General features: G+C 42.4%; 1 protein-coding gene across 1 annotated transcript in view; it reads right to left on the minus strand.

The window, feature by feature from the left end:
- LOC104966709 (protein bicaudal D homolog 2-like) overlaps positions 1-12,176 on the minus strand; it is a 57,050-nt gene that overhangs the window by 34,745 nt on the left and 10,129 nt on the right. The window contains exon 2 of the mRNA XM_010795941.1: positions 5,194-5,406. Within this exon, the coding sequence (XP_010794243.1) occupies positions 5,194-5,406 (213 nt within the window). The remainder of the gene's footprint in view (positions 1-5,193; positions 5,407-12,176) is intronic.

Raw genomic sequence — 12,176 nt, forward strand, 5'->3', positions numbered from 1 at the left:
CTTCAGTAAAATGCACATGCACTGAATTTCCTTCTCAAATGACTCTTCCTACAAAGTGCAGAGGGGTCCCCAGATGCTATGAAACCAAGTAAGTACAGGTCAATATTGCTTTTTTTTAACCCTCTGTCTTGGCTTCTCTTTCAAAAACCACTGGCCTCTATTTCACCATTTCATAAACATTGACACGCTCATATTTCCCACCCCCCCCCACCCTCTCTCTCCTCAGCGTGTCAGTGAGCCTTTAGAGACCATGTATCAGTCACATTTGAATTCCTTCCTCATACCAAGCTTTAATTCCACCATGTCTATCAGATATAAAAAGAAGTAGACAGGGCTCGTCATGTTGAATTCAGCTTGCAGATCTCAGGTGATACTTCAGATAGCTAATGAGTGAAAACACGTTTCATGTCCTGTAGGCTCTGCCGCACGTCAAGGTCATGTCAGTCTGAATTAACGGGTTTAGACAGAGCAAAGGAGTAATGAAGCTCAGGGGCCTATTGCTACTGTCACAGCTAGAATGTGGGTGAAAGCAGATCTGCTTGTATCCTCCTCTTCGCTGCAAGCAATTGTCATTCTATGCAGCCAACCCAGACTCCATTACAGAGAGACAACACAGTCAAGGTCACACTTTTCAATGAGACAATTAACATCTAAAAAGTGAAAGGAACCTTGCGAGTGTGTGGCTGATGATTATTTGCCTAGTGTGAGTGTATAAAAGCCCACAGGGTGAACGTGTGTCTACATGCACTTATAGTGAATTAGTGATTTTGAGGTCATTTGGATGAGAGTGGAGAACTGTTGGTGTGAGCACATTTACACCCATTATCTGCGTTGTGTGTGTGTGTGTGTGTGTGTGTGTGTGTGTGTGTGTGTGTGTGTGTGTGTGTGTGTGTGTGTGTGTGTGTGTGTGTGTGTGTGTGTGTGTGTGTGTATGATTTATTAGGATCCATTGATCCAGCATGGAAAACCTCTTTGGTGCTACGAGCCAGAGGCTTAAATCAAGATCGACACTTTCAGAGCTGATACCAAAGACAAATATTGTTAGGGATCAATGGCACATCTTCTAAAATGTGTTTTAGAGACGCATCCCTCTCAAGTCATCAATCTTTTAGACATGCGACTCAGGAGGAAGCTGAAGTGGGAGTCAGATTGAATGATGGTGGGGGCTGTGGCCAGATAACCCAAAAAACATCTGCAGGATCAAGTGTCAGTTATGAGGTACTCGTTGAAAAAATAGAAATTTCAGTAAAAAATAGGATTCTCCTTCTTCTGCTGTCTCATTCACTTTTTTCTAAAGTTCATTTTTCAACCTTTTCTCTGTTTGTCTTTCTCTACTGCCCACCACCTCCAATTATTGCAGGACGGGAGGTGATCCGTCATGGCATTTATGTCACAAGAAATAATAAGGCAGTCGACATCAGCACCCTAGAGCCTTCTAGGAGTCCTGTTACATCAGCCTCACGTCAGACGATAATAACAGGGAACAAAGAGCAACCTTACTTAGATCTCTTTACCACTCGACTCTGACCTTTCAGTCATCAAGGTAAAACGTCAGGGCTGCCGTGACAACAGAAATCCTGCTCTCATGTCCCCTGAGAAAAGGAAAAATGCAGCATTGCACTCTCCTTACTTGTCATTACAACAACTACAATGGCCTTCCTTTCATTAGCTTTGTACTTCTGCACTCTTCTGACCTTTTATACCAAGCCCAACGATGCGGACCCCCCCCCCCTCAGGTGTTTAATCCAGCCATTTGAAAAGGCACTTAAATTAAAAAGGGAAGCCTGACAGCTCCATCGACTGTGTCCATGAGGTGAAAAAAACAATCATGTTTATAATTTAAATGAGCAACACTTTAGGCGATTGACAAAAGCTCAACATCATAATTTATTGGTTTGGGAGGGGAAATGGCCGAAGCAGGTAAATCACCTCAGGGTGACAGTAGTTATGGAAGAGACTAGAGGAAACAAACGTTACTGTGTCAGCACATCCTGGGTGGTGCAAATGAAGAGGAAACACTGGAAGCAATCATGTGATGCTGAGGTGGAAACACATTACATTTTTTATGAGTGTGATTGGAGTGTACACAGATAACACTTCTCAGCGTTTTTATCAGTGGCTTTGCTCGATCATTTCCTAAGTAGGCAGGCAATGGAGACCCTCATTCAGAGAGCATAATGGCAGCCATCACTGTAGGCACAGTCCTCTCAAGACATGAGATTGAATGTAATGAAGTCATGCCTATTAGAGTGCGCCTCCTTACAATGTTACTGGTCCTTTGTGAGGATGTAATCCTGTAGACTGCAGCATAGCACTGAAATGTGCCTTAGCAGTGCTTGGGGCTAGCATTTGAGTCTTTGCCATGAAAGCATGTCTGGGAGGTTTGAATGTGATGTCAACATCCAGCTGAAATAATGTTCCTAAATGGTAGAGAATTAACTGCCCTGTAGAGAGAAAGAGCTATTTTACACTTAATTCAATATCCACATCTGTAGATTGTTGGAGTGATGGCATTATCTATTGATTTTTGATCAACACACAGTCAAATTACATTTTGTAAGCCTTTCGCAAGCTGTTTTTCATCCATACTGTTCTCATAAAAACTCTCACCCGAAATACAAAGTAATAGATTACAGAGAAACATTATAGATAATGCCGGAACAATAACACCTACTTTAAACCAAACACAAAGGCAACAGTTACAGCAAAACTGTCAGTTGCATTTAATGATGAAATTCAGTCATTCAATCAACCTCTGGACTTAATATGATTACCCATAATGCCCAGAAAAGAAGCACAGTCCACCATTGGTGCTGAGTTTACTCTCATTAAGCCTTTCTCCTAACGGATTTTAGGCCTCCTTCTTTCTCACCATTCTTGCCGTCTCCAAGTGCTCCCCCTTTCTCTCCCTGCCTAAGCTTTAGGGCTAATTTGAAACCCAGGAGACAAAGGCGTCTTTCAGTCCTGTCAGTCTGTTCACAGTGCCAGCCAGTGCCCAGGCTCTCTCCATTTGCCTGCCGCACACACTCCTCCTGACACCCACAGACGCACCATTAGAAGGGTGTCATTATCTCCTATACAGTACATGGGGCAATTTACACTCTAGCCCCTTTTACCCAGCCAATTAGAGCTGGCCAGAGCCCATGGTGCTGCTTTAGGGTGTTTATAATGGGAATACCACCTGCAGGAAGGCCCTAATGCAAACCAGTGCACCACCAGTTATACCAACACAGTATAAAAGCTAACCAGCTATCACTAAAATCCTATTTCTCGTACATTTTGGAATAAATATATAAGAAGTAACTAGCTTCAGGTGGGAGATGTAATGTCTTTGTAGAAAGAAATAACATTCAAGTTGAGTCTTGAATGTCTGCAGGCAGTAAAATGTGTATTCTGCTGCAAACACATGTCTTGGGAGGCACATCTGGCTTTTATTATTCCCAACTTAAACCAACCTAGATGCAGAGCTGAGCATCAGCTGACCTAATTATAGTGGAATTGGGAGCTTTCCGGAACGTAAGTCGTTTTGAGGGACATGCCATTTTAAAGTATTTTTCACTAATCTCAGTCAGAAATGCGGCTGACATCTGTTTCAAGCAGTGACTCACAGTAAACAGCAGCGATTCAAGCAGCTGTCTACCAAAGAGTTAAGACTCACTTTAGAGGGAAGCCCTTTTTTTAACTCTCCTCCCAATTACACTGGAATTAGCAAGTTGAGCTTCAAAACCGAGGACCCAGCTAAATCTGCTGTGCACTAACACAGGAAGACTTGGAACATTGATGGGTTTAACTACCACATGACCAAAGAGTTATACAGAGAAGAAGACATGAAAAAGTGCTCAATCTCACACTGATGATTGGACCATTCTAGAGAAGCAATTTAAATTTAGTCTGCTCCTTCTTTTCACAAACTACTTCAAACCAACCTACTTAATATTCCAGCCTTTGCTTGGGTGTCAAGGGAACATAGACCAAAGGAACTCTTTTAAGTTGAGAAGCTCCCTCTGCCCTCCTGTCACACTGTTCATCTCCTCTCATCCTTTTATATCTTCCTGCCTGTACGTACTGTACTTCTTCAAAGCTCTGTTCTCCTCTCAGTCCGTGTGATTTTAACCTGCACTGCTATTCTGTTCATGCAATCTCCTCATCACTAGCTTCATCAAAGAAAATCACACATGCACGGCCATCGGCAAAGACACACAGCCCACGCTCTGCACTGCATTGCACTCTTGTCTCTTTTAATGAGGTCAATTAGCTGTGAATATATGTAAATGGAGGCTCTGAATAGGTCAGACATTGTCCAAAGTGGGGCGCGGACAATAACGGTTAGCATTACGCTAGTGAGGAAAGATTAAGAGAAAATTATATAATGTGTATGGGTATGCCCTGATAGGGAGGCATGGCTTAATCTTGTTTGTTTTTTTTAAAATTTCAGTTAACAGCCGGTTGGCAAACGACTAGTTTGAGGTTCACTTTTTTTTATAACGAGGCATGGCATTAATGCTAAAGGTGGGGCAACAGGTTAAGCACTACTGTCATTCACCATGTGAGATATTAATAGTTTATTATTGCATGCCTTCTTTTCTTACAGAGCATGTTTCCCATGGTCTCAGTGCTTTCCCTGATCTGTAATTATAACTCCAACCTGCTTCACAATAGTGTTGGAGGATCATATTAGGCTTAAAGGCAAGATGTTTTCCCGTGTCTTAGCATGTCAGAAACGTACCAGCTGCTGACTCTGCAATCACACCCTTAATAACACAGGCTTGGACAGCAAAATCAAAATGATTATTATGACAGAGACAGAGTCTATCTGTAAAAAGTGTAAAACTGTATGCCCCAGTTTCCTCCTGCAGGCTCACAAACACAGGGCTTGAGACTGATCAGTGATAAATATCTGTTATGTTTCTGCAGCTTCAGACAGATATAAACATCGACAAAGACACCCGTTGTTCTTGAAAGCTGCAGGCAAACAAGACACAGCCGTTTGCTTCAAATAAGAAAATAGTTCATTTTCAAAGTAATGACGTGAGAAAATAGCACCACGATACAGTGTCTTCTATTGAGCAGTAATATTCTGTGAAGTGACTTTATCCAATCCTGACCTTTCAAATGTCATGTGTGTATTATTAACATCCTTAAATACTTCTAATCATTCTGGAATATGTCTGATTGTGTATCTCCGACTCTTACCTCTCTCATCTCCTGGGTGATGGTGTTCATGCGTTCATTCTCAGACTGGGTGTTGGTGAGGATGTTGCGTGCCTGGCGGACCTCGGTCTGCAGCTCCAGGACCCTCTGCTCGTAGTAGGCCTCCTTACTGGCTGACTCCTGGATAAGAGACTCCTCACGGCTCTCCCCATCCGCTGCCACCTTCCTGTGGTTGGAGTAGGCTTGTCCAAAGGCCTGGAGATACAATGAAGGAGGAGAAGCGTTTTTTAGAATGTTTAGAATATACATTTTTAATGATATTTAGTGGCCAGACGACAGATATATGTCAGTCAGGGGATTGAAGCATTAACAGGCTATTATATTTTTACAATCGGGATTTGTAAAAAGGTGATTTAGTGATTCAGCCATTCTTAAGTGACACTAATCTCTATTACTATGGTTCAGCTAGGGGCTTGAATAACCTCCCAAAACCCTGCCGTCGCCCCGTAGAGATAATCAGTTAGGCTCCATCTAGGCTCCCTCTGGGCTGCATCATCCCATCTTCCCCCCCCCATCACTCCCTCCCCTCCCCACACAGCGCTGGCCTCCCCTGCACATGCTCGGCACGGACTCCACAGATGGGAAAGCCAAACAGTGAAAGTAGAGCAAATGCACGAGTGTCTGGGTGATGATGAGAGGCCTGTGTTCTTATGCTCTTAATACCTCAGGAGATCATAGCAGAATATGCCAAGGTCAGCAGATATTGGATTTTTACGGATTGCCCGAGGGGGATGAAATTCATAAAGATTACCTATAAGGCAGCAAGAAAGAGTAACTATGGAAGACATATAGGCTAAGGCTTCTACCTTCTGTAGGGGATATTCTCAGTTCAAGTCTAGGGGGAGTCCTGTAGTTTCATTGTGCAAAATGAAATAAATATATAATGCTGGCTTCATTTTGATCTTCATTTTTTGATTTCCTGCAAGGCACCATCATATGAACAGAGACTGACAGTGAGGAAGACCCTAACTGCAGCAGAATCTAGGTTAGGTTACTATACGCCTTCCCAAAATAATCATCCCCCTGATTCAGGGTTTCCGTTAGCCGGTAAGAGATCAGATCAGCTGCTGCATAATCACCTGAAGCCCCGCCCACTGTTTAGCGCGCTGCATGAGAAACTGACGGGCTGTCAGGAGAGAGAGGGAGGGAGGGAGAGGGGAAAAGAGAGGATCCGTTTCTCCCTTGTTATTATTCAAAGTTAATGTAAACTTTTGAAGAATGTACTTCATCTACTACAAGTAGTTTCTTTGAATGTAATAATTATGTTTGTGGAAACATTTATTGAAAAATGAATCTGAATTTTTCGATCTGTTACGATTATAAACTGGAGCAATATAAAAATGACTCCCATTAACTGAGTTTTAAACATCACCATATCCGGTCATAGTCCGGTAATTACCTGCTAACGGAAACTCTGCTACACAATGATGACCGGTACATTTCAAATTTGTCCGGTAAAATAAATTCTGTCCTGACATTTGACCGGCGAGAAAAAATCCTAGCGGAAACCCTGCCCTGATTATAGATTTCATTTCCACTCCTGTAACCACCAGTGATCGTGTAGAAAAGTTGATTCTCATCTCGCCTCACAGCTGGAGTACAAGCAGTAATCTGAAATCACCTGAGGCCCTGCATCTGACCTTGTTAGCAGCTGCAGTGCAGTCTCTTCTCTCTGACATGCTACCCCCATACATCTGCAGGATTTTTTCTATTTGACTGCCTATCACACTAATCCCAGTAATTCCTTTAGAGGAAGGATAACCTGGACATTTGCATTAGTTGAACTGGCCTACTTGCAGGACTTAGAGTTTCATAAATATGTGAGTGTAAAACTATTTTAGTGGGTTACAGATGTGCGTGACATCATGTCTGGTGCAGGGTGGCTACATTATCTCTCTCACTTTCCAGGATCCAGCGAGCAAGGATGAAGAGATAAACCCTCAGCCTGGGACACAACATGTTTAATTTGGAAGCAACAGCAGATTGAAATGGTGATAACTGAAATTTGATTGTGTTAGTTCTCTAAAGATTGCCTTTTTTTCTTTGACAGATAACCTGAATTTCTTTTGCACTAGATAGAATACAGTAACTACCAAGCCAACACAAGAGCTGAAATGAGTTGCTTAGTCAATGAGTCAAATGACAGAAAATAATTGGAGGGTGATAGACAAGAATATGTTGTTGTGTTATACAAGTTAAAAAGCATTTCAATATTTGTTTGCTTCGCAGTTTTGAGGAAGGCTCTTCTTTGAGTTAAGTAATAGTAAACTAAATATCTTGTTGGCTGAACTGAACTGAAAAGTGGTTAATGAAAGTTATTTTGCAGTATATTAATTGATAATGAAAATAACAAATGACTGTTCAGAACATGTATAAACATATCTAGACACGACTTCTGGGAGGGGCTTAAGTTATCTTGAATTCAAGGTTCACTAGACATTTATTGACAGGCAAAGTGTGTCAATAAAAAACTTATGTCACTAACTCTAGATAAAAGTCTGTTTAATAACTATTCTTATAACTTCCCCACAAGCTTCCTCTTCTCCTAAAATCACACCAACAATCAGCAGGAGACTGTATTTGATGAGGAAGTCTTTGCAGGAGACAGGATTAATCCAATCAGAAACAGGGGAATCCCATCATTATAATCTTGGTGAATAGTGGACATTGAAGGGACTCCAATCAGTCCAATCTAAGAGGCCTGTCCTCTAAACATAAAGTACAGACCCTAGCCAACACCCTCTGACCCAAGGCCTTTAATCTCAGCTACCCAAGCGTGGGTTTAGGCTACATTTGGGGGAGGCTAAATTATGGACGCACGCGACCAAGCCTGTAATCCCATAGTGAGCTGCCCAACCAATGTATAATTCATCTTTAGCTTGCCATATGTTGCGTTTTTTTTACATTAGACATGTAAGCGCTGTGGGTTATTAATCTCTTGTAAAGCTAATCAAAGGCAGATCTTTGGTCATTAGCACGCTGTCTGGACTGGATTTCCCCACAGAGGGCTAAGGTTAACATTAACGCTTCATAAAGGAAAGTCAATCATTCAATAGAATTATCCCTCTACAGACCCGAATGTCTGATTCCAGATGAGTGCATGCATTAGGGGGTGAGGTTAGACACCCTGCCGGGCTCCTCTTCAGAATGTGCTCTGCCATGTGTAGATCAAAGCACATCATCAGTGATCAAAAGCATCATGTGATTGAGCATGATTGATCAAATGAGACGCCTCTGAGTTCTTTTTCGCTTATTTCCATTACTTCCCCACATTGCTTAAACTAAAACAAAGGATCTGACTACCCTAGTCATGAGATTAACACATGGAAACTTTCAAAAGGTTAAAAAAAGACTCTCACATGGGTGCATGAAAGCAGACTAAATTAAGGAAGGATGTTGTTGCTATGCCTTCATTTCAGTTTGAGGTATAGCCTTTATCAAAACACTGGTTTCTCTGGTAATGAGGTTTATATTACACTCAATCTGCTATATGTGGGTTTACCTTACAGCCAAACAAATGTTGCTATGGCAGCGGGCCAGCTTGTGTGTTTGTTGTCAAAGCCTGAACATGTTACTATCATTATATCGTCCTGTCATCTCACAAAGTCCACTGATTAGAAGGTGAGACGAATCAGGATTTACCAGTCATCTTTCTGTTGTGCTGTATGATCCCTGTTCAGAAATAGAAGGGGAATGCTAAACACTGGGTTCCTCAGGCTACAGCCCTGGTGGTAATGTTCAACACCTTACATGGTGTAGGATGTTAAAGCAGAGAGATTGTAGGTCACCGAGTTCCCTGTTGGTTTCCGCGCTTAGAATTCTCTTGCGCATGTTTCTCCGATACTTTGATTCAAGAGCACAAGGGAGACGGGCTTTAGGTCTCCGACAAGTAACACACAGATCGATACTGCAAGTCTCAGAGGCCCTGTGGAGCACAAGTAAAGCAAATGTATAATTCTATTTTTGGTTTCTTTCCCACTGGAGAGCAGTGTTTCTGTGGCATGAAGTGAGAAGAGGTATATTCAGAGATAGACCAATAGGTAGGACTACTAAAGACTATCTGCAGCAGAGAATATAAAAGCTCTGTACAGGGCTGGATTTAAATAAGAGGCCAAGAGTATTTCAAACAATAGGGATGAGTCCTCTTGGAAAGCCTTGCATTTAAGACCAAAACCCAAAAGGGAATCTCTTTGGATTTGGGTCTGATTATTTTATCTCTGGTCTGGCTATAATCTTGTCATTGTCAAAGTTTCCATTCAGCTCTCTGTGGTCTTCAGTCTGGATGTATTAAGAAAGTAAAGCTAGCTTCAAGAGGAGAGGCAGTAATGCAAACAGGATAAGACTAAGTGAAGAGTCAGACAGCTTATTATTTGTTGCTGAGACAGATTGAACTAAAAGTTAACCATTTCTCATATTGAGCTGTGCTATCAGGGACCCACTCAAGTATTTTATGTTGGTTGATACATTCTCAAATTAGATAGAAATACAATATAAGGCATGCATACACAACAAAACAAACCTGGAGACATGTGCTGATAAAACCTTTGGGAGCATAAACTGAGTTCCAGATTCAAAACAAAATGGAAAAGGCTAACCTCTAAATGTATAAGGACAGAATAAATAGAGAGTAAGATGGCTTCCCCAAGGAAACACTGATTTTGAGGCATAATGCTGACATGATTATCTCACTAGACGATCCCAGATAGGAGGAGGACATGCCTACTGTGCAATACTAGACGAAACAGCCTCAAGATGCAGAAATGTGATATGCCTTTGGCAAGCCTTGTGGACTAGAGTGGGCTGACGTTGCGCTGAGATTTTCCGTCTCTACAGCCGCATTCTTCTGCTATGACAAAGAGAGCTTGTGACTAATGCTGAAGAATATCATTTAGATCAGTTTAGTTAGTCATACAGATAGAGTAGTGGTGGGGTTGACCTTGGATGCCAAAGCAGTGTTCAAGCAAGTATGTGATAGCAGAGGAGGAGAGGTGGGGCAGGATAAAAAAAACAAAAAAACAACTGGATTTGTTTGCCTCGTGAAGCACTCCCTCTGTGTCACCATCTCTATTCACAAGCCACTACGCAGCCAGCCACTTTGAAGGGACAGATTGCTTCGAGGAGTGTGTCGACAACTCTATATTTAGTTGTCTATTATCAACTTTTGATGATAAAGATCTCTTGGGGCAGCACATCACACGAGTGACCTAGCACAGCGGGTTGACCTACTATTCTACCACTACGTCTCACCACACTATACTTCATTTAGTTCTACAGCACTTAACAGCTCACCATGTTTTTCCATCGTTCTGTAGAACGTTATTCTCTGAGGAATGTAAACCATGTAAAATGGCAGTGTCTGCTTGTTTTAGTTAACTCAATTTACTCAAAGCGCTGTTGCTGATTAGTGCATGTCATGCCAAGGCCAATGACAAGTTGCTTTAATGAGTAACAGAGAAGCTAATTATTAACTTCAGACTTTAGTCTTCAGTGTGTGAGAAATTGAAGAGAAAGACATTTGCTTTCATCCCGTGAGAAATGATTGGTTGTGAATTCTCCTCTTCATGCCTCAGGGACAGTTTCTCACCAATTCTGAAACTCTAAAATGTGTACCTTTCAAGTAGGGATTTACTACGGCAAAATCAGTAGAAGAAGCTGTCATACTTAACACTTACATGTATGTGTTATATGTGTCAAACAGAAGGAGAAAGGAGAGGGAAAAAGGAGGCGAGAGGAATATGAGCGATGGAGGCAGGGCTATTAGCTGTTGCCTGGCACTGAGCCATATTGATTCACTACATAGCACAGAGCCGTTGGCTTATTATTCACACACAGGCCTGGACAATTTCACAGACCCAACACATACACTCATTCCATTTTCCCTGGGTGCCAAGTTGCAGTCAGCTATACTGCAGCACCTGGTGTTTCCATGTTGGGGCATGTTCTTCCTTCAGAGATAAAGGGGGAAGGAGGCGAGTGTTCAAAGCCTCGTAGGGGCTCCACCAGCACTGTGTGCAACTAATGCTGGCAACACGGAGGCGATGCACTGCATGCCAAATGCAAGGAATACACTACAGAGAAAAATAACCACATGCGAGTTTACAAGACATCCATTTCCTTAAAGAAGAAATGATTTAGCCGCAAGAGTTGGCTGAGCAGTATACTCTCATCATGCTTAAGGGTTCAAACCGAATAGAAAAAACAAGAAGCTTTTGGATCTCCCGAATTGCAGGGAAGGACAGAGAAAGAGAGAACACACACACACACACACACACACACACACACACACACACACACACACACACACACACACACACACACACACACACACACACACACACACACACACACTACACTACACACACACACACACACACACACACACACACACACACACACACACACACACACACACACACACACACACACACACACACACACACACACACACACACACACACACACACACACACCTTTATACGCCTCACTGCAGAAGTCATCTTCAACCATAAAAACCTCAGAATAGCCTAATTGGGCTGCAGGAGCTCAGTGATACAACATCTCTACATACATGTTCTTTGCTTACATCAGGCTGCAATGATTAAGCTCTGGTTACTGCTTTCATCAGATCTCGCTGGGGAAAACTACACTTCATATGTTATTCCGACTTCACGCATGCTACTTATCTGAATTCAGCATTAGAGACTGTCTGAAGTCAGCCTTTGGTCAGAACAGACCTCAAGTTCAAACATGCTTTGTATTCCTCACAAAGACAGGAGCTTGGAGAAGATATTCCGCCTTTTATTGACGGTGCAACATCGGAAAAGAGAAGACAATTACCGTAAGCCCCCCCGCTGTCATAGTGTTGACGTCAGCCTGAAGGGGCTATAATGTGGGTGTTCATCGACTGGCTCCTGCGTTATAACAGGGCCAAACAGTCATTATGACACAGCGAGCCGCAGAACCTG

The sequence above is a fragment of the Notothenia coriiceps genome, unplaced genomic scaffold, assembly GCF_000735185.1.
Source record: "Notothenia coriiceps isolate Sejong01 unplaced genomic scaffold, NC01 NC01_scaffold00037250, whole genome shotgun sequence".
Taxonomy (NCBI): domain Eukaryota; kingdom Metazoa; phylum Chordata; class Actinopteri; order Perciformes; family Nototheniidae; genus Notothenia; species Notothenia coriiceps.